The sequence below is a fragment of the Dipodomys ordii genome, unplaced genomic scaffold, assembly GCF_000151885.1.
Source record: "Dipodomys ordii isolate 6190 unplaced genomic scaffold, Dord_2.0 Scaffold31, whole genome shotgun sequence".
In the NCBI taxonomy this organism is placed as follows: domain Eukaryota; kingdom Metazoa; phylum Chordata; class Mammalia; order Rodentia; family Heteromyidae; genus Dipodomys; species Dipodomys ordii.
Window position 1 is genome coordinate 7,318,543 of NW_012267247.1, and position 26,616 is coordinate 7,345,158.

The 26,616-nt window shown below is 42.4% G+C and overlaps 1 protein-coding gene across 1 annotated transcript in view; it reads left to right on the forward strand.

Moving 5' to 3' along the window:
- The window catches only part of Rpa1 (replication protein A1, 70kDa), a 60,425-nt gene extending 37,341 nt beyond the window's left edge, over positions 1 to 23,084 (forward strand). Inside the window, exons 7-17 of the mRNA XM_013016561.1 lie at positions 1,724 to 1,856; positions 3,723 to 3,825; positions 5,466 to 5,534; positions 5,797 to 5,989; positions 6,145 to 6,284; positions 6,620 to 6,768; positions 9,087 to 9,219; positions 13,108 to 13,284; positions 17,201 to 17,308; positions 20,742 to 20,828; positions 22,118 to 23,084. Coding sequence (XP_012872015.1) covers positions 1,724 to 1,856; positions 3,723 to 3,825; positions 5,466 to 5,534; positions 5,797 to 5,989; positions 6,145 to 6,284; positions 6,620 to 6,768; positions 9,087 to 9,219; positions 13,108 to 13,284; positions 17,201 to 17,308; positions 20,742 to 20,828; positions 22,118 to 22,222 — 1,397 coding nt within the window. The 3' untranslated portion in view covers positions 22,223 to 23,084. The remainder of the gene's footprint in view (positions 1 to 1,723; positions 1,857 to 3,722; positions 3,826 to 5,465; positions 5,535 to 5,796; positions 5,990 to 6,144; positions 6,285 to 6,619; positions 6,769 to 9,086; positions 9,220 to 13,107; positions 13,285 to 17,200; positions 17,309 to 20,741; positions 20,829 to 22,117) is intronic.
- The last annotated feature ends 3,532 nt before the right edge of the window (positions 23,085 to 26,616 follow it).

Here is a 26,616-nt window from a genome sequence, read left to right on the forward strand (position 1 = left end):
CAAGGCGAGTGCTCTACCACTTGAGCTACCGCGCCACTTCCGGTTTTCTAGTGGTTTATTGGAGATAGGAGTCTCACGGTCTTTCCTGCCCTGGCTGGCTTTGAACCGCGATCCTCAGATCTCAGCCTCCTGAGTAGCTAGGATTACAGGCGTGAGCCACCAGCGCCCGGCTCCCTTGTGAAGCTTTTATCTCCAATTAAGTACCAGACAACTGGAAGTAGTGTTGTGGCTCAATGTTGTAGAGTGCTATCCTTGAGCAGAAGAGTGCCAGGTCCTGGGTTTAAGCCCCACAACCAACAACAACAAATAAATGATTTGGATGAATGGGGCTGGGGATGTATGTAGCTTAGTGACAGTTCTTATCTTGCATTCTGGAAGCCTTGGGTTCACTCCCTGGGTGTGTGTGTGTATGTGTGTCTGTCTGTCTGTCTGTCTCATCTGTCTCTCTCATACAGTGGATAATGGACACTTGTGGGTGTTTAATAAAACTGTGTATTGTGTTTCATATGTGTGCATACTGCAGAGTACATGTGTGTCCTTGGGTCATTCCTGTTGTATGTCTGTTGGCGTCTTCTGACTCCTGTGTGGAACAGAAAGCTCTAGGATCTGAGGCACTCCACTCTTGCGTGCATTTGTTTTTTTTTTGTATTTCTAACCAAGTGCTACACATACCTGCAGTAGTGTAAAACATGTTTTGGGAACTCATAAATACACAGTGAATTTAGGTTTTTAAACATGTTCTTTTTTTTTTGTCGGTGGTGGGGCCTGAGCTCTGGGCCTGGGCACTGTCCCTTAGCTCTTCAGCTCAAGGTTAGTACTCTACCATTGAGCTACAGCGCCACTTCCAGCTTTTTCTGCTTATGTAGTGCTGAAGAATTGAACCCAGGGCCTCATGTATGTGAGGCAAGCGCTCTATCACTGAGCCAACTTCCCAGCCCCTAAACACATTCTAATATGAAAAAAACTTGGGATGTGGAAGGTAAGAGATCACTGAACTAAATTTGTTTTTCAGAATTAGTGGCTGAAGCTTCACAGCTATAAAGCTTGTGAGCACAAAACTCATTTGCTAGTAAACTTTGAACAGTGGTGTTTCCACATGCAAGGCCACTATAGAGCTTAGAGACAGCAAGTCAAAGTGGCCTCCTACCTTTCACCTTGACCAAACGTTGAGTCTTGCCCTTTGTTCCCAACTAAAACCATCCTTCCTAAAGCTTTCCTTGTAGACCTCATCCAGTGACAGTGTTTCGAAATGATTCATTGGTGATAGATACCACTTCCTGCCAATATCCATCCTCCTGGTCCCTTATGGCCATGCTTTTCCTTTTCCTTTAAAGGTGGGGAATCACTTTTCTTCTTAGGGACCTACAGACTTGCTATCAGTTTTCCCAGTCAAGTTAATCTTCTTTCTCTGCCCCATTATCGTGTCCATTGGTGCAAGAGAAAAAGTTTCACAGGGTGGACCTGAGAAAGAGCAGTGCGGATTCATTATCATCTCTATTTTGACCCTTGGGGTTTAAGCCAAAGGATGTAATTATGGATTCTTCTGCACCCCGCCCTCATTCTAGATTGCTTTCCTGGCCTCCTGCTTCCCTCTGTATCTGGATACTGAAAATGAAAAATTTTACCTCACCAGGCATATCAGTAATGAGAATACTTGTAAAATTTACTATATAGGCTAAGGAGAATACTGACTGTCCTTTTCTGTGTGTGTTTACTTGTAAAGGTTCAACTGTATCTAAGATGTATGGTGCCTCAAAGACATTTGGAAAACCTGCTGGGACGGGCCTCTCACACCCTTCTGGGGGAGCACAGGCCAAAGTCGTGCCAATCGCCAGCCTCACCCCTTACCAGTCCAAGTGAGTTGTTGGCCAAGTGCACAGTTACCATGGGTTCATGAAAGGGTTCCTTACTTTTTTCTTTAATTTCTATTTTAAAAAAAGAAGAAAAAGTGAAAGAAAGAAAGAGAGAGAGAGAGAGAAAAAAAGAAAAGAAAGAAAAAAGAAAGAAAAAGCAGGGTGAAGTGGCTTACAATGATAATCTAACTACTTAGGAGGCTGAGATTTGAGGATTGAGATCTGAAGCCAGCCTGGGCAGGAAAGCCCATGAGATTCATCTCCAATTAACCACCAAAAAAACTGGAAGTGGCACTGTGGCTCAAGTGGTAGAATGCTTGCCTTGAGCAGAAGAGCTCAGGGACAATGCCCAGGCCCAGAATTCAAGCCCCAGGACGGAGCTAAAAAAAAAAAAAAAAAAAGAATGGAAAAGCCTGGTGCTGGTGGCTTGTAATTCTAGCTACTCAGGAGACTGAGATTTGAGGATCATAGTAGAAAGCCAGCCCAAGCACACAAATCTGAGAGACTCTTATCTCCAGTTAGCTAGCAAAAAGCTGGAAGTAGGGGAGTGGCTTATGTTAGAGCAACAGGCTAGAGTGAAAAAAACAAGAGTGTGAGGCTCTGATTTCAGTACTGGCACCCAAAAAAAAAAAAAAAAGGAAAAAATAGCAATGTGGTGTAGCCAGTAGGTTTCCATACTTTTAGAAAAATTTAAAATAAAAACATACTGCTTAGAAACTCAATTGATAAGCTCATGAATAAAAATAAATATTTGCTCATTCAGAAGCCATTTCATCTCATGTACATAAATGACTCAAAGTCTAAAAGTTGTTACTGTGATTTAGTTTGACTAAGATAATCTGTGCTATTTATATGAACCACATTAGTTATGTCCCAAATATGTATTTCTTTTATATCAGGGTTTTTTTTTTTTTCATTTAATCTTAGACTGTTAGAAAATAGTGATGTGGGGGACAGGGTGAGATCCTGGGCCTGGGCACTGTCCCTGAGCTTTTGTGCTCAGGACTATTGCTCTCCTACTTGAGACACAGCTCTATGTCTAGCTTTTTGGTGGTTGAATGGGAGAGTTAAGAATTTTCCTGCCCAGACTGGCTTCAAACCATGATCCTCAAATCTCAGCCCCCTCAGTAGCTAGGCTTACAGACAAGAGCCACTGACATCCAACTAGTGAGTTCTTTTTTTCAGTATTCTTTCAGGTATATTTTTATTCATTCTTCTAGTACTTAGCTGTATAGGGATGATCATTTCCTGTGAAACTGAAGTAAGGTAACCAGTGTGTCCAGCACCTACCCTCAGGATGGGCATAGACCTGGACCTTGGTTCTCGAGCCTCCTTTTTCAGTGGCCTCTAAGGTCATACGGCATTAATGTGTTTTTCTTTAATGGCCCACAGGTGCCATGTTCTGTATGTAGGTTCATACTCTGCATGCATTAGAAATTTTCCAAGACAGAAGTTTGACATTAGTTATATCATTTCCCATAACTGAAAATAGTGACAAAATATAATTACTGGTGTAACTGGGTTTTTGGTTTTTTTTGTTTTTTTAAAAAAAGCTTAGAGCCTTTCATTAAGGGGATATTGTTGCCTTGGTGATGGTTTTTAGAGAGGGAAGAGAGTTTATAAACTTGCTTATTTGACAGGAGAATGAGTTAGTGTTAAATCACCTTGTACGTTTCACTGTTTGCTTATTCTGTAAACTGTCAAGCCTGAATGTCATCTCAGTCTTTTAATTAGCTGGATTAAAATACAGGTAACTTACAAATGGAGTATGTGTAAGATAAGAAGGACTGTGGGAAAATACGTTCTTACCTGATCTGTAGTCAGGTAAGGAAGACTCCAAACACTTAACGTCCCTTGTTTGTTTTTTAGGTGGACCATTTGTGCTCGTGTCACCAATAAAAGTCAGATCCGTACTTGGAGCAATTCCCGGGGGGAAGGGAAGCTTTTCTCTCTAGAACTTGTGGATGAAAGTGTGAGTATGTGTCAGGTGGGGTAGTCACAGGGCTGGGTTCCAAGAAACAGCCTGGGCTCTGTAGGCTTCTGAGGCCAAAAAGATGAAATCCTTGCATGGTTACTGGAGGGAGAGAGTTAGCCATCATAAATAAGATCTGGGGCTGGGAAGGTGGCTTAGGAGTAGAGTGCTTGCCTTGCATGCATGAGGCACCACATAAGCAGAAACAGCCAGAAGTGGTACTGTGGCTCAAGTGGTAGAGGGCTAGCCTTGAGCAGAAGAGCTGAGGGACAGTGCCTAGGCCCAAAGTTCAGGCTCCACAACTGGCAAACAAACAAACAATAAATAAGATCTGACCTACAGAGTCTTATCTGCTTGCTTGTTTGCCTGCTTTGTTTATTTACTTATTTGTGCCACTATTGGGCTTGACCTCTGGGGCCTGGGCTATGTGTCTTTCCTTTTTGCTCAAGGCTAGTGCTCTACCACTTGAGCCACAGCTCCACTTCTGGATTTTTAGTGGTTAATTGGAGATGAGAGTCTCATGGACTTTTCTGCCCAGAGTGGCTTCAAACAGTGATCTTCAGATCTCAGCCTCCTTAGCAAGTAGGATTGTAGGCATGATCCACTGAGATCCAGATTATCTGCTTTAATTTAAACTAGATAGAACCCTTTTGCTGACAAAACATTTCGAAACTGTCATTGTCATCCCTTTCTTTTTCCTTTTTCTTTTCTTTTTTCTTCTCTTCCTCTTCCTGCTTTTGGAAGTTGGCGTATCACCCCAAATGTTTAATTGTGATGGCAGAGTCAGTACCAGAACCTCATTTTCTACAAATTGTCCATCTAATCTACAGTGGGCTAAATATTTCAACACTTTATTTATTTAAGTTCCTCATCTCTCTCTAACATATTGCCTTGACAGAATAGTAAAAATAAGAATCAGAAGCAACTTGAAAGCATGATTCGTTATAACATTTTTGGCAGCGGCTCCTGAGTGTGAACTCATCCATCATTCAGGTGGCAAGCAGGAGGGAGGCTGCTTGAGTCACCCGTGTTCCTCATAGCCCCGTGGGCTTTGGTCGTGCCACTCAGAATCTGGAACTTGAGGCTTTTATTTATTATCACAATATTAAACCTGTCCTTTGTTTTGTTTTGTTTTCTTTCCATCTTATTTAAATGTGATTACTGGCTTGGCTACTTGACCCTCTCTGGGTTTTTTTGTTTTTTGTTTTGTTTTGTTTTTGGTCATGGGGCTTGAACTCTGGGGTTGGGTATTATCCCTCAGCTCTTTAGCTCAAGGCAAGTGCTCTACCGCTTGAGCCACAACACCACTTCTGGTTTCCTAGTGATTTATTGGGGATAAGAGTCTCATAGACTTTTCCTGCCCTGGCTGCCTTTGAATCATGATCCTCAGATCTCAGCCTCCTAAGTAGCTAGGATTATAAGCGTGAGCCCCCGGTGCCCGGCCCCTCTGTTGTTTTGGGGGAGCTGAAAGTGTGGCTGTAAAATGTGGGTTTCTGGGATGTCTGCTGCAGCCCTCTCACAGGTCCCCTTGTGCCACTGCCCCTGAAATGTCATCTTGATGCTAACATGGCTTGCTTTTCACTACTTAAACTGGGATGCAGAACACCACATTCCTAACCTGCTCTTACTTGCTTCTACAGGGTGAAATCAGAGCTACTGCTTTCAATGAGCAAGTGGACAAGTTCTTCCCTCTTATTGAAGTGAATAAGGTACGTTGGGTTGGTGGAGAACTGACACAGTTGTATGGAACAGTGAGAATAATGGTGGGGGAGAGGGGTCTCATCCATTAGCGTGTTGTATTCCAATAAAGGGATTCTTCACCCCCTCACCCCAATACCAGGATTTGAACTCAGGGCTGTGTGCTTGCTAAGCATATACTCTGCCACTTGAACCATACTCCCAACCTGCCTAAGGAGTTTTTGCATTCTATGTGGTGGACTATCACATCTCATGGCTTGGCCTCTTTTGCAGGTGTATTATTTCTCAAAAGGCACCCTGAAGATTGCTAACAAACAGTTCTCAGCTGTTAAAAATGACTATGAGATGACCTTCAATAATGAGACTTCTGTCGTGCCCTGCGAAGATGATCATCACTTGCCCACAGTTCAGTTTGATTTCACAGGGATTGGTGACCTAGAGAACAAGTCTAAAGATGCACTTGTAGGTAAGTTCAGGCTTGAGGCCAGGAGAGCAGTGGTGGTTAGTTTATTTGCAGTGTATAGGGAGGTGCAAGACTTGCTGTGCTTATCATTTGGCCTTTGATCATGTCGTGAAAGGAACCTTGATCACTCCTGCTAAAGACTTGTGCCTGTGTTTTAGACATACTAGGGATCTGCAAGAACTATGAAGATGCCACTAAGATCACTATCAAGTCTAACAACAGAGAAGTTGCTAAGAGGAACATCTATCTGATGGATACATCAGGGAAAGTGGTGACTGCTACGCTGTGGGGGGAAGATGTAAGTGTTCACACTGAGCAGAAAGACTCCAGGTGCCTTGTCCTGTCCTGAGTTGGCCACATAGGGATAAAGGGTTGAGCTCCCTGGCAATTACTTGACAACTTTTCTATGAGATGTGCTATGATTTCAGCTTTCTGTAGTAAAATGCTCTTCTTTGTAACTCTAGGAAAGTAGTGGTAGATTAGTTGTCATGTTATTTCTGAGCAGATTTAACATGAGTGTGAGGTCTGTCTTATATAGATTTCGCATGCACAGATTAATATGCATTGTACTATTAACTTTTTCTTGGAATTCCTGCCAGTGATACTTAGATGTATTTGGTGTTTGTTTTGTAGGCAGACAAGTTTGATGGGTCCAGACAGCCGGTAATGGCCATCAAAGGGGCGAGAGTCTCTGATTTTGGTGGACGGAGCCTCTCCGTTCTGTCTTCAAGCACTATCATTATGAATCCTGACATCCCAGAGGCCTATAAGCTGCGTGGATGGTAGGTTTTGTGGGGCTAAATCAAATTTGAGTCTGGGCTTTGAGAAGAGCTGGGTACCATCAGTGTAGGAGCTCTCAACCAAGTAGAAGGCTTCCTAACTGAACGGAACAGTTCCTCTTTCTTGGAGGCTTTATTTATGCCTTCTGAGATGTCTTTAAAGCCCTTAAAGTGACAAGCTCGTAATCCCACAACAAACCTGGAGAGTCAGAGAAGGCGATTAGAATGTAAGTGCTGTGTGCTGACCTCGATCCTGCCAAAGCAGGGTACGGAGGGGCTTTAGCAGCAGGGTGATACAGGATGTATGCTGAGGGAATCTTTTGCTGCTATGTTTGAGCTGTGGGGGAAGAATGTTCTTTCTTACTCTTGTGCCTCTGGTGCAGGTCACATCTTCTCGAGTGTATTCACTGTGACTCTGATATAGCAGGGTGGGAACAATGGACTTTTGTTGCCATTATATTGTTATTCTCAAAGCACTCAAGGGATGAGGAGAGCCTGTTAAAAATTTCACCATATCTAGCTTTTGAAGGCATTAAAACTCTGCCTTAAAAAAGCACTTCAGCCTGAAACATGGTATATAAGAATTGATGTGGTCAGGGAAAACACTTTTAACAAGCCCAAGCTTAAATAATTTGTATAGTTATAGTCACATGGGGACGTGTCAGTTTCCAACTGGGTCTTAGGGTTTAAGTGATTCAAGAACAAGCTCGTATTTCATACTCATCATTTCTGTTTTGAGTCTGATGTCAACAAATAGCACTAGTGTTTTAACAGTTTCTAAACCATCTATAGAAGTGTTCATGTCACTTACGCCATCCTTTTATTTAACTATTCTGGAAGCTGGCATGGCATTATCCAGCAGGGCCTATTATAGTCTGACCAGAAATAACCAGGACTTTGGTTTGGTTTTGCTTGGTTTTCTTCCAGCCTTTGTCTGAAGCACAACCCCCAGTTAATTGTGTGCCCACATTAAGGTGTTCATATTTCATTGTCAGTAACTGGATGCCAGGCAACATAAAAAGACATGCCCATCCCCTGAACAAAATAACTTGTCATTGATCAGAGAGAGGTTTGGTGCACACACCCCACGCAGCAGGGATTAGTGATGTTTAGATCTTGGCTCTAACAAAGTAGAATTTTTATTGTAAGAAGGGCTGCCTCTCTCCTTGCTCTGCTGACTCCTGATGAGCTGTCTTTGGTGGCAAATGTCTCCTTGGAGTTTTTGAAACCATAAACTTGTGTAGCTAGTAGCGGTGAAACAGATTTATGGACCTTGCTGTGCCTCGGTGACGGATTTAGCCGCTTACCTGACAGAATGCGAAGGCAATTGTCTGCAGCTTAGGGCAGCATCCATTCTGCTGGATGCTCTGTTTCTAGAAAGCTTGCTCTGTGTGTGGTTAGCTTTTAGATACTCACCATTGCAATGATGTTAGGCATGTTTTTAATCTCAGGCTGACTATTGTCACAAGTATGTCCCTAATCCTCCCTCTCCCTGGCCTTCATGCCTTTCCTACATGTCAACTGATAGGTGGCCAAGAAGTATAATCAATGTTAGTAATAATTTAATACAGATTAATTTGAATTTAATATTGACATAAGTAAAATCTTAATAAGGAGGCAAATCTACAAGAAAATATAGATAATGCCTTCTGGTAGATTGTTTTGGGTTATATAATCAATTGAATTCATGTTGGGCTTAAGTTTTCCACCGTGGAAACTGTTTCCAATCATTTCAGTGAGGATAAAAATACAGCTGCTTGCTCAGCTGGGACTCTTACCACTCGAACCACACCAAGTCTGTGAGACCCACCCATCTCCAATTAACCAACAAAATCATTGGATTGGAGGTGTGGCTTATGTGGTGGAACACCTAGCCATGAGCAAAGGCGAGTTCTGAGCTGTAGTACTGATGTACAAGCAAGTGCACACAATGCAGCTGCAACTGAGATGAGCATTAGTAATGCAAAGGACTGTACTAGAGCTCGACATTGTAGCTTACAATTGTTGACTTTCACAGTATTTTTAGGCCTCAATCCTGGCTACTCTTCCTGTGCAGAGGTAGTCTAGGGAAGGGTCTGTGGTACTTTGGCACTGATTGTCTTGACCACTGGGGGGCATCAAAGCAAATGAGATCAAAGGAAAGAACACTTTCTTCCTTAGACTAAGGTAAAACAGAAGATGCTAATTTGAGCTCACATGACAGGATGGATGTGAAAGCTGGTGTGGGTAGATGCCTTTATCTAGTAAGTAGAAACAAGAAGCATGTTTTGAGAAGTATATACAAATCAAGTCCCTATGGTCCTTATTGTTTATTTTTTCAGGTTTGACTCAGAAGGACAAGCCTTAGATGGTGTTTCCATCTCTGATCAAAGGGGTGGAGGAACAGGAGGCAGCAACACCAACTGGAAAACTTTATATGAGGTTAAATTGGAGAACCTGGGCCAAGGTGACAAGGTATTTTTACGTTCTTCACTGTCTCCACAAAAGCATGCAAAAGAGTACAGAGGCCTGAATTTTGAGATCTGGTTAGTGATACCAGCTGTCAGGTGTTCATTCTTACCTGGGACTTTGTCCAGGCCTAATGAACCAATGCTGTCTAACTTTAAAGTGTGTTGTAGCCCTTCCCTGCATTAAGGCAGAAAAATGGGAAGGCTCAGAGGATCTCAAGAAAGTGATTGTGCCTGAGCCCTGTATTATAACTACATTGTAAACTGACTTTGGGTTTACATTATTTTTCTAATGGCTTCTACAAATCACAAATACTTTATTTCTTTTGTGGTACTGCGGTTTAAACTCAGGGCTTTGTACTTACTAGGCAGGTGTTCTACCACTTGAGCCTCAGCTCCAGCCCCTACAAAGACTTTTTTTTCTTTGAGTGGGAAATCATCCAGGCTCAGTGTTCAGCATCAGGCAGTTCCCCATTTGTGTTCTGCGGCCCCCTACAGGTTGGGGGCTGCAGATGGACCCCACTGGGGACTGACTGGTATTTGGCTTTACTTATAGCTTTCCTGTCAGTATGTGTGGGATAACCCTCCCACTGTCTCGACCTAACCTGTGTTCTGTCAATAGGTTAGGTCATTTGAATATTTAAATAAATGGTTTACATATTTAAATCACTTATTTCTTTTATGCGCCCTGATCCCTTGCTGTCAGCATATACAATGCAGGTTTTATTTCTTACTGTCTGATTTCACAGTACATCCCTATCCATCACTGTCATCAACAGAAACTCACAATGCTTTTATAGAGCGTTGTGAGAATTAAACATGGGATAAATCTGTGTTCTCCTGTCATAGGAACAGCCACTCTTCTCATTTTCTTGCCTCCCAGTTTCTCTCTTGATCTAAAGATAGTATGTGATAAGAAATGGGGCATACCAAGTACCTAGACTTTCTGCATGTCTGCACCTAGACTTTCAAGTCATGTCTTGAGTCTGGACCTGACATGGAAATACAGGAAAGCTCCAGGCATTTGCCTAAGAGACTTACTTCTTGTAGAGCCTTTTGTTGTTGGTGGTAGTTATGGGGCTTGAACTCTGGCCCTGGGTGCTGTCCCTCAGCTCTTCAGCTCAAGGCTAGCGCTCTACCACTTGAGCCACAACACCACTTCTGGGTTTTCTGGTAGTTAATTAGAGATAAGAGTTTCACGAACTTTCCTGCCTGGGCTGGCTTTGAACCGAAATCCTCAGATCTCAGCCTCCTGAATAGCTAAGATTACAGGCATGAGCCACCAGTGCTCGGCACTTCCAGCTTTTTCTGAGTAGTTTATTGGAGATGAAAGTCATAGATTTTGGGCTGGGAAGGTGGCTCAGTAGTAGAGCACTTGCCTTGCATGCATGAGGCCCTGGGTTTGATTCCTCAGCACCACATACACTGAAAAAGCTAGAATTGGCACTGTGGCTCAAGTGGTAGAGCACTAGCCTTGAGCTGAAGAGCTGAGGGACAGCGCCCAGGCCCAGAGTTCAGACCCCACAACCGGACCCCCCCAAAAAAAAAGAAAAGAAAAGAAAAAGAAAATCATAGATTTTTCTGCCCTGGCTGCCTTTGAACCACAGTCATCTGATCTTAGCCTCCTGAGTAGCTAGGATTACAGGCATGAACCACTAGTGCCCGCCTTTCTCTAGAGCTTTCTTTTTCTTTTTGTTTTGTTTGGTGGTGCTGAGGTTAGAACCTAGGGCCTTGTGGGTGCTATGTGAGCACTCTACCACTGGGCTACAGCCCTAGCTCTAGAACCTTCTACGCGGGGAAGTAGCCAGATTCTTTTAAGCATTCACCTTGTTTTGTCTCTGAAACCACTGCCTGGATATCAAGTACAAATTAAAACAATTCAGGGAGGCGAAGGACACATGTTTTCTCTTGTATATAGAAGCTAGAAATAATTTATAAATGTATTAACTGAAATACAGTATTTGCAGAGGAGAATTTAAATTTTAATTCCTTAGAAAAACTAACCACAGTACAACAAAACGAAACCAGGAAATAGGTACTTGAAAGGTACAGGAGAAGGTCAAGGGGAGGGGAGTAGCGGAATGAAAGAAAAGGGGGAGAATGCAGTCACAGTACTCCACTCAATGGAGTGGAGGGGTTAGCTTGTTATAGAAGGGGTAAAATGAAGTAAGGGGGTGACATTGATCAAGATGTATTCATAAACTGATTTGTTGAATGGTAACTACTTTGTTCAGCCACTTGAAGATATTTTTTAAAATACAGTAAAAATAAATTTTAAAAGCTCTGGAGACTCAGGAGGGGGTTGAAAGTCAAAACAAATAGCAACAAAAAGCCAAGCACAATTTAGTGCTTTCTAGATTTACTTGTCAGTGATTTCTACACGTCCAAGGCACAGATCCTCATTCATGGGTATTTTTGTGTTCTGATGCAACTGCTTGTTGTTAGTAAAGTTTTATTGGAACAAAGGCGTCTGCTTCCATCTACATGTTGTCTCTTGCCCCACAACAGGGGTTTCTGAGGAATTGAAGAAGCGACTATGACTGAATGGCTTATCGGACCTGAAGCTGAATAATAAATTATCCAGCTAAGTTTCTAGGTTAATGACCTAGAAATCACTGATCTTAGTTTTAGTGTGGGAGTGGGAGGAGTAGTTGATCATAGCTACTCTATATCTTTTATTTACTTATAGATTTTTGGTGGTAATGATGGTACTGGGGCTTAACCTGAGGGCCTAGTTGTTATGCCTTAGTTACCTGCTTAAGGCTGGCATTCGACTACTTGAGTCAGAGCTTCACCTCTGGCTTTTTGCTGGTTAATTGGAAGTAAGAATCTCATGGACTTTCCTGCCCAGGCTGGCTTTGAATTGGGATCCTCAGAGCTCAACCTCTTTAAGTAGCTAGGATTACAGGTGTGAGACACCTGTATACATGTATACATACACACACACACACACACACATATACACACATATATGCATGCACGTTCATAGTAGGGCTTGAACTTAGTGCCTGACACTCTTGCTTGGCTTTTTTATTCATGCCTGATACTCTACCACTTGGAACAATACTTTCACTTTTAGCCTTTAGATGGTTAATTGGAAATGAGTCTCTCAGAGGGGCTGGGAAGGTGGCTCAGTGGTAGAGTGCTTGCCTATTATGTATGAAGCCCTGGGTTCGATTCCTCAATACCACATAAAAAAAGTTGGAAGTGGTGCTGTGGCTCAAGTAGTAGAGCAAGAGAAGCTCGGGAACAGTGCCTAGGCCCTGAGTTCAAGCCTTAGGACTGGCAAAAAAAAAAAAAAAAAAGAAAGTCAGATTTGTCTGCTTGAACTGACTTCAAACCATGATCCTCAGTTGGGTGCCAGTGGCTCATGCCTGTAATCCTAGCTACTCAGGAGGCTGAGATCTGAGGATCATGGTTCAAAGCCAGCCTGGGAAGGAAAGTTCATGAGTCTCTTATCTCCAATTAATCACCAGAAAACAGGAAGTGGTGCTGTGGCTTGAGTGGTGGAGCGCTAGCCTTGAGCTGAAGAGCTCGAGTTCAAGCCCTACAACCGACCAAAAACAAACAAAAAACCCATGAGCCTCACATCTCAGACTTCTGAATATCTAGGATTTAGGCATGAACCACTTGTGCCTGGCTTGAATTAACTCTTAGTAAGAAGGAATTTTGTACCTTAGAATTTGGTTTATTTCTTCCCTGGGTTTGTACGCCTTACATGCTATTTCTGAAACTGCAGAATGAATGGTTCCCATAATCGTTTTGTGAGCTTAGGACAGGCACACATGTAAGTACTTGACATCCGTGTGTAAGGGCAGCTTTGAGCCCCATCTGGTTGGTTCCAGTCCTAAATGCAGGTGTGTTCTCACATTCCCCCTTTCTTATTCTTGTAAAGGCGGACTATTTCAGCTCTGTAGCCACGGTAGTGTATCTTCGCAAAGAGAACTGTATGTACCAAGCCTGCCCATCTCAGGACTGCAATAAGAAAGTGATTGACCAGCAGAATGGCCTGTATCGCTGTGAAAAGTGTGACCGGGAATTTCCTAACTTCAAATACCGCATGATCTTGTCGGTACGTACAGTGGGAGATGAGAAGCTCTGGCATGTTTATTGACTCGCTGTCATATGTTAGGATTACATTAGAAGCACCAAAGCATTTGTGGTGGGGAGCTTGTGGATGAGTGCATGAAGAAGTAAGGACCTTGCACCACCTGAATGACTGTTCTTCTACTAAAAGGGTTTTTTGTTTTGTTTTGTACTGGGTTTTTTGGTTTTTTTTAATCTTTGGGAGCCTGGGCACCATCCCTGAACTTCTTTTGCTCAAGGCTAGCCCTCTATCACTTGAGCCACAGTGACATGTCTAGCTTTTTCTGTTTATGTGGTACTGATGAATTTAACTCAGGGCTTCATTCATGCTAGGCAAGCACTCTACCACTAAGCCACATTCCCAGCTCTTGTGCTGGTCTTGAGAGTTGAACTCAGACTGGCTACTATTCCTGAGCTGCTTTTGTTTGTGGCTAGTGCTCTAGCACTGGAGCCACAGCTCTACTTCCAGCTTTTGGTGGTTAATTGGAGATAAGAGTCTTATGGACTTTGCTGCCCAGGCTGGCTTTGAACCATGATCCTCAGATTCCAGCCTCCTCCTGAGTAGCTAGGATTACAGGCATGAGTCTCTTGGCACCCTGGCCAATTTCCACTCATTCTGTATGGTTACAACATTGGTAGCACTCATATTTGAAATGCTATTTCTGGACAGCAGTAACTGTACTTAGACATCACTTGTATCTGTAAGTTATTTAAGCATATATATCTAGATATACCTATATCTAGTTCTTTTTTTTTAAGGGGTTCATTGTTACTTTTAACATTGGAATGTGAGGTAGTGTTGTGACTTTTTTGCATTGTAAAGATTTTTTTGTTATGGTGGTTTGAATGAAAGGTATACTTTTAGTGATAGTAACTAAACGATAAAGAAAGGGCATTCTTCTGTTTTTCTCGAAAGTGATTTGGCAGTAATATATCAGAAGGCTTAAAAGCATTTATATTTTTTGACACAGTAACCAGCTGGAGGAATTTATTCCAAAGAAATAACCAGAGATGTCACAGCTATGTAAAGCTGTCTGTCACACTGCTGTTTATTTTAGAAGGTTGGATTCAACTCGCTTGTCCCTCCTGCTCTGCTAATTCCTTTGTTGAACAACCATCATCACTGTGAAGGCCTTTGAATTTACCACTTACTATTTGACAGTATTTGAAAACTTTCCTTATGAAGACTATTAAATGACATAAGTAAAGATTCAGACTTTATTCATTCCAGATAGAAAATACTAAAGAGTCTGTTTTCTGTGGTCTTGAGGGATATTCATAGATAGAACCAGACTGGGAGAAGGAATACAAGACCAGATTGTTGCCGGTGGTTATTTCTGGTTGGTTCTTTATTTTCTTCAGTATATTTTTCTATAGTTTCATTTTTTTTTCCGTGCAATGAATATTCTCATAATTAGATGATCTTTTTGTTGTTGTTCTTTTAGTACTGGGAATTGAACCCAAGGCCTCCAGCTTAAAGCAAATGTTCTTGCATTTGGGCCACATCCTTGGTCCTTTTCTTTTTAAGATAGGATCTGAAACTCATGGTCCAACTCCACTGCCTGCCAAGTTGCTATGATAACGAGTGTGCATCACCTCTCAACTCTTGATATAAAAGAAATTTTAAAGAAATATTTTTAGATAAAAGGGATTCAGGGGCAATTGTGGGAAAGTGAAGGATAGAGTGACATTGTCCAAAAAGAATTGTACTCATTACTTGACTTAAGAGAAATGGTAACCCCTGTGTTACAAACCTTAATAACAATAAAAGGATTCCACCTATTCTTTCTAAACTCTAATTGTACTAAATGGTGGGTCACTTAAGAGCCTTTTTTTTTTTAAGGGGGGGGTCAGTCGTGGGGCTTGAACTCTGAGCCTGGGCGCTGTCCATCAGTTCAAGTCAAGTGCTCTACCACTTGAGCCGATATGCCACTACCAGTTTTCTAGTGATTAATTGGAGATAAGAGTCTCACAGGACTTGCCTGCCCACACTGGCTTTGAACCAAGATCCTCATATCTCAGCCTCCTGACTAGCCAGGATTACAGGTGTGAGCCACCAGCGTCCAGCTAAGAGCCTTATTTTTTGTGAGCTATAAACTTTTCATTCAACTAAGATGAAGGAAAGCATTTTAGATAGTTAATTCCGCGGATCCTCAGTAGTGGAATTCCCTTCCCAATTGTTTTATTTGAACATCTGTATCTGTGTCTGTGTCTCTGCTATTCTTACCTGTTGATAGATGCTCGGGACTGGTGGTTCCAGTATGTGCCACCATTACCTTGAGTTTGTCAGTGCTTTTAACTTTTCTTGTCACCTTATTTCCATAACATTGTATAGTCAAATCCCCATGAACTTGAAAAACAAAATTGTCAAAATGAAGCCTTTAAAAACAACCATCACCCTCTTTTTTTTTTTCTTTTTTTTTTTTTTCTCAGTCATGGGGCTTGAACTCTGGGCCTGAGCGCTGTCCCTCGCTGATCTGTTCAGCTCAAGGCTAGTAGTGCTCCACCACTTGAGCCACAGCACCACTTCCAGTTTTCTGGTGGTTTATTGGAGATAAGAGTTTCATAGCCTTTTCTGCATGGGCTGGCTGTGAACCATGATCCTCAGATCTCAGCCTCCTGAGTAGCTAGGATTACAGCGTAAGCCACCAGCGCCTGGCCGTCACCCTCATTTCTATACTGCCTTTTACTCAGCAACTGAATTTTTGAAAATCTGCTTTCTGTCTTTATCCTTCCCAATTTAATTTTATACCATATGCACAGTTGGGGACATTTGATTGCCCATTTCTACTGCTAGGTGGATTCAGTGGCTGGCAAAGACCCTTTAGCACTGGTACTGAAATTGTTTGGGATGTTCAGTGGTGATTTAGAGCCATCAGGGAGCTCCTTGTGTGTGGCAGGAAAATAAATGCACAATTTAAAATGCCACGAACAAGCACCAAGTGTGGTGACATATACCTGTAATCCCAGCACCTGGGATACTGAGGCAGGAATATCACAAGTTCCAAGCTAGCCTGGGCTCTTATGATAAGATCCTCCTCTCCCCCCCCCCAAAAAAAAAGAAGTAAAAATAAAAATCAAATTCAGTGGACCTACCCTGACAGAGCTTATTCAAAATCTTTAGGGCAAAATCTGTTGCATCTGGAGGGGTGCTAGATCTAATATGCCTGGATTCTGCCTCTGTCTCCACGTAGATCTGAAATCACACATCCACCCAATTACTTTTTAAACCTGTTTCATGATCTCTGTCACCATTTTTAGAAAGGATGTAGTTCACATGCCCAGTAACCCCATTATAAGTTGAAGGTGTAGGTAGAAAGTTTGTTTTTTTTTTGTTTTTTGGTTTTGGGGTTTTTTTTTGGGTCCGGTTGTGGGGCCTGAACCCTGGGCCTGGGCGCTGTCCCTCAGCTCTTCAGCTCAAGGCTAGCGCTCTACCACTTGAGCTACAGCGCCACTTCCCCGGCTTTTTTTTTCTGCTTATGTGGCGCTGAGGAATCGAACCCAGGGCCTCAAGCATGCAAGGCGAGCACTCTACCACTGAGCCACCTTCCCAGCCCAAGTGGAAAGTTTAATACGCATAACCTACTAACCGTCTTGCCTTGCCTACATTAAGTGTGATCAGAGCACCTGCATAGCCTACAATTGGGCAAAATCCTCTGGCATAAAGCCTGTTTTATAGTAAAGTGTTGAATGTCATATGGCAATACTAAAAGTAAAAACCAGACTGGTGGGGAGCATGTGCTTTTGCATACTGAGGGAAAATCATGAGGACAAGCCATCAGTCATCAGGGGCCTTATGTATATAGGATGATAGTATATTGTCATGTGGAAGTTACTTTAATGAGTGAAGTCTTCCTTTTATTATGCGTTTGTTGCGATAACAGAGTTGTGTTTGTTCTTAGGCCAATATTGCCGATTTTCAAGAGAATCAGTGGGTGACTTGTTTCCAGGAGTCAGCTGAAGCGATCCTTGGACAGAATGCTGCTTACCTTGGGGAACTCAAAGAGAAGGTCAGCCACATACTTCACCATAGTTTATAAACTCTCTGCTTAAACTCTGAATTTATTGATTTGTTTGTGCCAGCACTAGAACTTGAACTCAGGGCTTGGGCACTGTCCCTTAGCTTTTTCTGTGCAAGACTGGGACTCTACCACTTGATCTACAGTTCTACTTGTGGCTTTTTTGCTCGTTAATTGGAGATGAAAGTCTCACGGACTTTGCTGCCTGCACTGGCTGCTGGCTTTAAACCACAATCCTCAGATCTCAGTCTCCTGAGTAGCTTAGGATACAGACATTTTTTTTAATTACCAGGCTGTCCATCAACCACTATTCTCTAGTCTCACCTCCCATGTGGCAAGGATGACAGGCTTGAACCCCAGTACCCAAGTCATTTTGTTTTTTATCTACTAGATTGATTTAATTGAGAAAGTAGGGATAAAACAGCTAAAAGCTGTATTTTCTAGGCCATGAAAATTGGGACCCATTTATACACAGTGTTCTTTTTTCCCCATTTCCTCCAAATTGGTTAGGCCACAGAGAAATAAGAATTGGCTGCTGGTATTTTTCTTACTCTTTTCTGTCCTCAGTTCTGTCTTGTTGGTTCAGTTCATAAGATCTCTGAAAATTGTCTCAACCAAGTCCTTTTGTAGAAATAACTGGAATTGACTTTAAATTGTGATAGTATCTTTTATCTATTTTGCTTGGTCCTCTATTTTCCTATCAGATTTTAAGGCCAAAGGCAGCCTTTCAGGATTTTTTATGGGCTTATTATATTTGGCTGTTCTGTCGACTGGTGAATGAGGAAGTGCAGAAACTTCCCTCAGAAACCATCATGTTCTTGGAGTGTGCATCCATGCTTCCCTAATCTGTAAGAATAATGGCAACTCACATAATTTTTCAAAGGTTTAATACATTATTTATATATTGAAAATCCATAGAAAGATTTTTTGGGGGGTTTTTGTTTGTTCTGTCAGATAACTTCTATTTTAAAAAAAAGTCTCTATGATAGAACCATTTGCATGCTACATAGTGCTTGCCAAATACTTAGCTTAGCTGGGCATGGACGAATATATTTGCCTGTAGTCTAAGCTACTCAGGAGGCTGATGCAGGAGAATCACAAGTACAAGGTGGCCTGCCTGATCTACTTAGCAAGTTTAAAGCAGCCTGGACAGCTTAGTGATACCTTGTCTCAAAATTAAAAGAAATTACCTAGCCTATACAAACCACTAGGTTTTATCCTCAGTACAAAAAAAAAAAAAAATGGCCAGGTGCTGGTGGCTCATGCCTGTAACCTTATCTACTCAGGAGATTGAGATCTGAGGATTGTGGTTCAAAGCCAGCCCAGGCAGAAATGTCCATGAGACTCTTACCTCCAAATTAACCCCCCAGAAAAATGGAAATAGCACTGTGGCTCAAAGTGGTACAGTGTTAGCCTTGAGCAAAAGAGCCCAAGGACAGTGCCTAGGCCTCAAGTTCAAGCCCCATGACTGATCAAAATAAATTGATAAATTAAAAATGAAAATAAAGAATTTATGAACTATTTGTTTTATATGTGTATTATCACTGTTAAGTTTTTGCATTTTATGTAAAATGCATTCTCTGCTGTAGGCATAGCTCAGTGGTAGCACACCAGCTTAGCAAGTATGAGTACCACAAAAAAATATAAATACATAAGTAAAAATGATTCTCTAATTCCTCCTGTCTTCCCCTCCCTCCCCACAGTCCTGGGGCTTGAACTCAGGCCTGGGCACTGTCCCTGAGTGTTTTTTGCTTAAGAGTAGCACTCTTCCACTTGATCTACAGCGCCAATTTCAGTTTTTTCTGTATATATGGTACTGAGGAATTGAACCCAGGGCTTCATGCATTCTAGGCAAGTACTCTCACTAAGCCACATTTCCAGCCCTACTGTCCTTGTTAATAACGGAACTTCCATAGTCTTTGAAAAGTAGGAGGCAGAGAGGGGACTGTGTTTCTTGACCTTCTCTGACCTTGACCCACTCCACTTGTTTCTTTTTCTTGCTCCCTGAGTCAATAGCTTTGAGGCTGAAATAATGAGTAAGCCTATAACAATTTTACTTTCCTTCCTTCCTTCCTTCCTTCCTTCCTTCCTTCCTTCCTTCCTTCCTTCCTTCCTTCCTTCCTTCCTTCCTTTCTTTCTTTCTTTCTTTCTTCTTTCTTTCTTTCTTTCTTTCTTTCTTTCTTTCTTTCTTTCTTTCTTTCTTGGTCTGGGCACTGTCCCTCAGCTCTTCAGTTCAAAGCTAGTGCTCTGCCACTTAAGCCACAGCGCTACTTCTGGCTTTTTCTGCTTAGGTGGTGCTGAGGAATCAAACCCAGGGCCTCATGTATGCAAAGCAAGCACTCTACCACTGAGCGACCTTCCCAGCCCAATTTGACTTCTCTTAAAAGTATTTTCCTACCTGTTAGGTGAAGCCTACTGGGTCTCAGATCATTTCATTTAGAATCTTAGAATAGTATTTTTGCTAAGAGTGTTTTAATTTTTGGTGTGAAAAATTATATATAACCTTTATCATTGCAACCTTTTTACTTTTTGTCGTAACAGTTTTGAATCATGTAGTTAACTATCTACCCTGTTGTGCCAGCACTATTCCTCTCTTCAACTCTTCCAACTTTCAAACCAAAACTCTGTACCCATTAAATTGCAACTCCTTAGCAAGATGCTGGTGGCTCATACCTGTAACTCTAGCTACTCAGGAGGCTGAGATCTGAGGATCTCAGTTTAAAGCCAGCCCTGGGAGGACTCATCTCCAGTCAACCACCAGAAAACCAGAAGTGGCACTGTTGTTCAAAGTGGTAGGCACTAACCTTGAGTGAACGAGCTCAGGGATAGCACCCAGGTCCTGTGTTCAAGCCCCACAAAAAATAAAATTGCAGCTCCTTTCCTGTTCTTGCCCTCCTGCCAGCCCAGCAACCACCAATCCTACAAATTCAATCACCTATGGATCAAAAATATTTATAGAGGGAAAATTATACCTGTATTGGCCATGTACAGATGTTTTTCCTGTAAACAACAGTATAATAACTGCTTAGGTGGTATATACATTGTATCAGGTATTTGGATCCTTCATAGGATATAAAACCTACAGGAATCTTATGTGAATGAGTTCTTAAACATCTTTGGATTTTGGTATCTACTTTAGAGTCCTGAAACCAATCTCCTGAAAATACCAAGGGAGAGCTATACTCTTGAGTGTTTTGTTTTGTTTTGTTTTGTTTTTGCTGGTCCTGGGGCTTGGACTCTGGGCTTGGGTTCCGTTCTTGAGCAAAAAAAAGCTCAGGGACAGTGCCTGGTCCCTGAGTTCAAGCCTCAGGACTGACAAAAACAAAAAACTGTAAGTTAATTGTTCTTAAGTAATTTCAGACCATGAAGGTGAGACTTTCCAAAGCCCAACAAGTTGTTCAGTGGTTTCTATGTGTTGTTGCAGAATGAGCAGGCATTTGACGAAGTTTTCCAGAATGCCAACTTCCGAACTTTCACCTTCAGAGTCAGGGTCAAACTGGAGACCTATAATGTAAGTCAGGCTGCTGAGGATTGGGGATGGGGTGAGGGGTGGTTAGCGATGGGAAGTCGCCCTTTATTGCCTGCAGCAGCCTTCTAGAATTCTTGTCAGTGAATTGCCTACTTCCATGCCAATTTGAGGTGCCATTACGAACCTCACTTGCAGATGAGGAAATAGATTTAGAGGTTCTGTGTCTTATCTGAATATGTAGAACATGTAGAGGAAATGCTCTGTGGCTTTCTTTGTTGGAGAAGAGGAAGTTGTATGTTATACCTATAATCTCAGCACAGGACATAGCAATGGAGGATTGTGCTACATAGCCGGACCCTGTCTCAAATTTAGAAAAAAATAAATAAACTAGTATTTTTTTTTTTTTGGTCTGTGAACTGACAATGTATATAGTGTGCCGCAGACTTTCTCTGCCTGCAAGTTTAGGTTTTGAAGATCGTATATGAGTTCAAATTATGTTGAAAATTTCTGCAGTGGTCTGTGGTGACCCAGGTAGTCAGAATGGGCAGCATTTAGCGGGCACTATGGGATACATGTGTCTCACTGGTCCTCACAGCACCTGTGGGTTGGCACTGTCCTTATCCCCATTTTCTCGTGCAGAGAACAAGAATGAGCCTGAGCTGAGTCGTGCTACCAAGTAACCAAGCTCAGGCTCCTGCCCAGCCAGCCTGACTTCCAAGCTTTGCTCTTAACCACACTAGTAAATAGCAGCTCCACCCCACTTCCAATCCCTTCCCCACGCCAGCCACTGGGCTGAAGTGCCTTGTCTTCTAAAGACACCCCACAGTCCACTCATGGACTTTCTTGCTTGTGCTGGCTTTAAAACGAGATCTTAAGATTTCATCCTCCTGAGTAACTAGGATTACAAGCATGAACCACCAATGTCTGGCTTGGCTGAGCTTTTTCTTGAGCGGAAGACAGCTTTCAGAGTTAGCTTTGTGGCTTTCTCAAGTTATTTACCCTTTTTGGCTCCTGTTTGTGCCTCTGTAGAGAGAATTAAGAGATAGGAACACTCTCCAAAATCTTTTCCTTTAAGATCTTAAGTCTCTGGGTGTTGGGAAGCTGAGGACAAGAGAAAGAATCTGTGAAGTGGGGATCTGGCTGTTGTCCCAGCAGCGGGAATTCTGGGACAGGCTCCCACTCGGGGTGTTCTCTGGGAATTACTAAACTGAATGCAGCATGTGCTTCGTCCTGCTGGGCTGGTTGGAGCCACTGAAGCAAAGAAGGTTATCACCACTGCTCCATGCTGGGGCTGTCATCATCCCTCACAACCAGCTTTTCTTTTTTCAAAGGACGAGTCTCGAATTAAGGCCACTGTGATGGACGTGAAGCCTGTGGACTACAGAGAGTATGGCCGGAGGCTGGTCACACTCATCAGGAAGAATGCCCTGCTGTGAGGAGAGCAATGCTTATGGGACAGAAGTTTGAGGTGGAATCTTCTTCCTGCCCCCATGTGACCCCCACACCCTCATCAGTTACACAGGAGCCTCTTCATGGTGGACAGTTTCTTCTGTGTACCTCTTGGGATGCATTGGTGGACAAAGGATATGCTCAGAGGGCTGTGGTATAAACTGTCAGACCTGGAGGTCAGCCAGCAGGTAGCATAGCCCTCCTAGCCCCTCCCTTTTGACTTCAGATTTCTGTCAGATTTATTAAGAATTCAAGCAAGAATTATGTCAAGAAATTGACCCTCCCTACAGACAGTGAAGTAAATTATGTCACTTGAGTTTTGCTTCTCCAGTACTGACACCTTCACAACTTGGGTCCTTCCTGGGAGGAGGGAGTGGGGAACTGAGGTGTTGATTAAGTGTATCTTCCTGGAATTCAGAGGCTCACTCTTTCTACATTTGCCACATGGTTGTTAGTGCTTGGAATGGCAGTAGAGTAGAATTATTAATCAAAGGCCTATCTTTTATATCTGAAGACTACCCTTCCTTCAGGGTTTAATAGATTTAATAGACTAAGTCAGAAGGGTCTGATATTAATCAAAATTGTCTCTTCTGAGGATGGCTGATAAGCATTGACTTGCTGTCCCCTGGGGACATCCAGGCAACTACAAAGCATTGCTTGGGTTTTCACTTCAATTAATGTTGCATTTTGGTTGGCGAAGGCACACTTTTTGTACCTGTACATACTTCTTGCATTTGTGTGTTTATTTCTTGATTAAAGCTCGTTAAGTAGAAAAGATTTTGAAGGGAGAGACGCTCCCCTTGTTTCCCTTACTTTGTTTTAATAAACAGTATGTTCTTTGCTTGTGAATTCTACTTTCTTTGAATGCAAAGGGTTCTTGTAACTGGAAAGCAATTAATTAGTCTTCATAATAAATGTTCACTTGGGAGAAATGTTAACTCATTACAGACTCAGAGATTAGTCTGAGATTACTAATGTTTGTAACCCTGAAATACATCTTTCAAAGAATGAAAACACCAAAAAAGGAAAAACCATTGTGCCCAGCAATGCTGATGATCTAGCACTTTGGGGTTTTATTGATGTTTACACAGCAGTCTAACACCAAGCAGGCTTTGAAATGTGTACAGACAGTGAGCGAGTAAGAAAACAGTAATTATGCTACTGGGCTTTTCAGTCAGCAAGAGCATGCTTGCTCTGTGTGTTCCTAATCATATTAATTATCTGGTGGGTTGCTGCAACCCACTGCTTGGCATTTGCTGCACATCTCTCCAAGCATCCCACTATGACAGGCAGTGTTGCAGTGCGGCTGCAGGCCTACTTTCTAACTGGTGTGAATAGAGCCTGGGGAGGCTCATGGCTGCCAACCTTCACTGTTTGACTGATCCTGTCTTGTTTGGTTTTTGTGCTGATATTTGGGCTTGAATTCGGGGCCTGGCCACTGTCACTTAGCTTTTTCTGCTCATGGCTGGTGCTCTACTCCTTGAGCCACACGTCTACTTCTAGCTTTTTGGTCTCAAAGATTTTCCTGTGCTGGCTGGCTTTGGACCACAGTCCTCAGATTCCAGTCTCCTGAGTAGTTAGGATTACAGATAGGAGCCAATGATGCCTGGCTTGTTTTTTTGTTTTTTGTTTGTCGTGGGGCTTGAACTCTGGGCCTGGATGCTGTCCCTGAGCTCTTCAATTCAAGGCTAGTGCTCTGCCACTTGAGCCACAGCATCACATCTGGTTTTCTGGTGGTTAATTGGAAATGAGAGTCTCATGAACTTTCCTACCTGGGCTGGCTTTGAACCTCAATCCCACAGATCTCAGCCTCCTGAGTAGCTAGGATTACAGGTGTGAGCCTGTTTTGTTTTGAAGCAGGATCATGCTCTGTAACCTAATCTCAAACTTAGTGTGTGACTTGGGCTGACCTCAGACTCAGGATCCTCCTGCCTCAGTCTCCCAAGTGCTAGAGTTACAGATGTACAGCACACTGGCTCGTAATTGTCTTCTTTAGGAAACAGCTAGTTAACCCTAAGTAGGGGATGGCTCCCATGACTGCAAATCAAACAGACCTGGAGCAGCTTTCGTTCTTTCAGACCTACTGACTGTGGATAGTCTTCCTTACCCTTCCCTGGTCTCAGGATATGTGACTCGCATTGTGCTTGATTCTCTGACTGAAGCCTCAACAATTTCTATGGAGGCTCTTTTCTCTCTGACCTTGCTTATAAAATGTTGACTAGAAAATTATAGTCTTCAGTGCTGTTCTGGATTGACAAATTGTGGGTTGGAGGTGGTAATCTAGCTTTCAGTCCAGTAACCAGTCTTTCATACCTCCTCTTTCTCCATCCCCAGCATGGGCCATGGGAGAATTGACTCACTGTGATATGAGGGCAGATCTTGAAAATGACCACTGGGCCCATCCCTATGCTTTCTCAGTATCCACTGAGGAAACCAGCATAGCTCCATGGGTGTGACTAGAATAGGGGGGTTTAGGAAGGAGGGGCTCCCTTGAAGGAGGATGCTTAACAGATTTCCCTACTAAAACATCAGATCACCTGCAGAGCAGCCCCAGAAATTGGCTCCACAGTTACGCTTTTAAGAGATTCAGATCCCAGAGGATTGTCTTAAGTAGATTCTGGCCCACAGTTCTTAGAATTCTCTTGGAGATAGTTTACCTCAAAAGGCTGTTCCTGTTGTTCTATTTCTCATCTTGCACTGAGAGATCAATGTTTATCTTGCATATATGATGACATCAGCATTAAGCAATGAAGGGGTAAAAAAATCTAATCATTTCGCTTTTATTTTAAATGGCTCTTGAATTCCCTCTCGTCTTATTGTGAAAGGCAAAGCAAAAACAAAACAAAACAAAAACCAACAACAGTAATAATCTGATTTCTGTCTATATTTTCAATGTTTTATGCTTTCCATTAAAGTCTTGCTAATCTCTAGTGTGCTATTCTGACATTTTGAACTGCAGGGTCAAAAGTATCCTCTCCCCCACTTTTTTTTTTTCTCTGAGTGGCCTGTCTTCGAAATGTATAAATAATATTGATCGTGGTATTTAATACGCTAATGAAACCCATGATTATTGACTACATAATTAATATACTGTCTAAAAGTGAAGTTTGGCAGCCCAGTATATAAAGGTTTATATTGACTTGTGTTTCTTGGACCATAAGCCTGCCAAGGTTTTATTTATAGAAAATGAAACTGGTTGCTCAGCCTCCTTTCTGCTTTGTACTTGTAGGAAAGCCACTGTCCCCTCTTAAATGGATTCTTTCCTTGTCTCAGAGGCAGTTTCTCTTACTTTAATTCTGCATCTTTTTGTTTTGCTTTGTTTTTGTGTGCCAATCCTGGGGCTTGAACTCAGAGCCTGGCCACTGCCTCTGAGCTTTTGTGCTCAAGGCTAGTGTTGTGCCACTTGTGCCACAGGCTCCACTTCTGGCTTTTTAGTGGTTAATTAGAGGTAAGAATCTCACAGGTTTTTGCTGCCCCAGCTAGCTCAAACCTCAATCCTGAGTAGCCACAGTTACATTGTGAGCTCCCAGCCCCTGCCTAATCCTACACTTTTTTTACATGGCATAGTGGCTCTTACTCTCATATGTATATGTGTATGCTGGTACTGGGGCTTGAACTCAAGTCCTCATGATCTTCCTTAGCTTTTTTGCTTAATGCTAGTACTCTACCACAGCTCCACTTCAGATTTTTTTTTTTTTTTGGTAGTTAATTGGAGATAAGAGTCTCATGGATTTTCCTGATGGTTTCAGGTTGCCATCCTTACTTCTCAGCCTCCTGAGTAGCTAAGATTTTCGATGTGAGCCATTAGGTTGATAGCTCTTACTTTTACAATCCTCTCTGTATGTAGAATACTGGCTCTATAAGCATCTTTGGAAATAATTGTTTTCTCACAGGAAAGAAAGTTTAGATGTTATTTTCATATTTGCTTGGGAGGAAGAAAAAAGCCTTTGCCATGTCAGTTTATTATGCATCTGATGTTAAGTATTGTTCATTGGTGGGGAGGGAGATTGGTGTATGTGTGGGTGCTCTCCCTGAGCTTTTGTGCTCAAGGCTAGTGCTCTACCACTTGAGCCACAGCTCCACTTCAGATCCCAATCTCCTGAGTAGTAGGGTTACAGGTGTGAGTCACCCGCTCCCAGCTCATTTTTTTTTAAAGAAAAGATGATTTGAATCATTATTTCTTCTGCAAGTAATCCATATTCATTAAAAAATAATTTTTAAAAATCACCCATAATCCTACTAACCAGCATTAAGCACTTTTAAGCCATATCTGTTTTTATAAAAATACAAGGGAAGGGGCTGGGAAGGTGGCTCAGTGGTAGAGCGCTTGCCTTGCATGCATGAGGCCCTGGGTTCGATTCCTCAGCACCACATAAGCAAA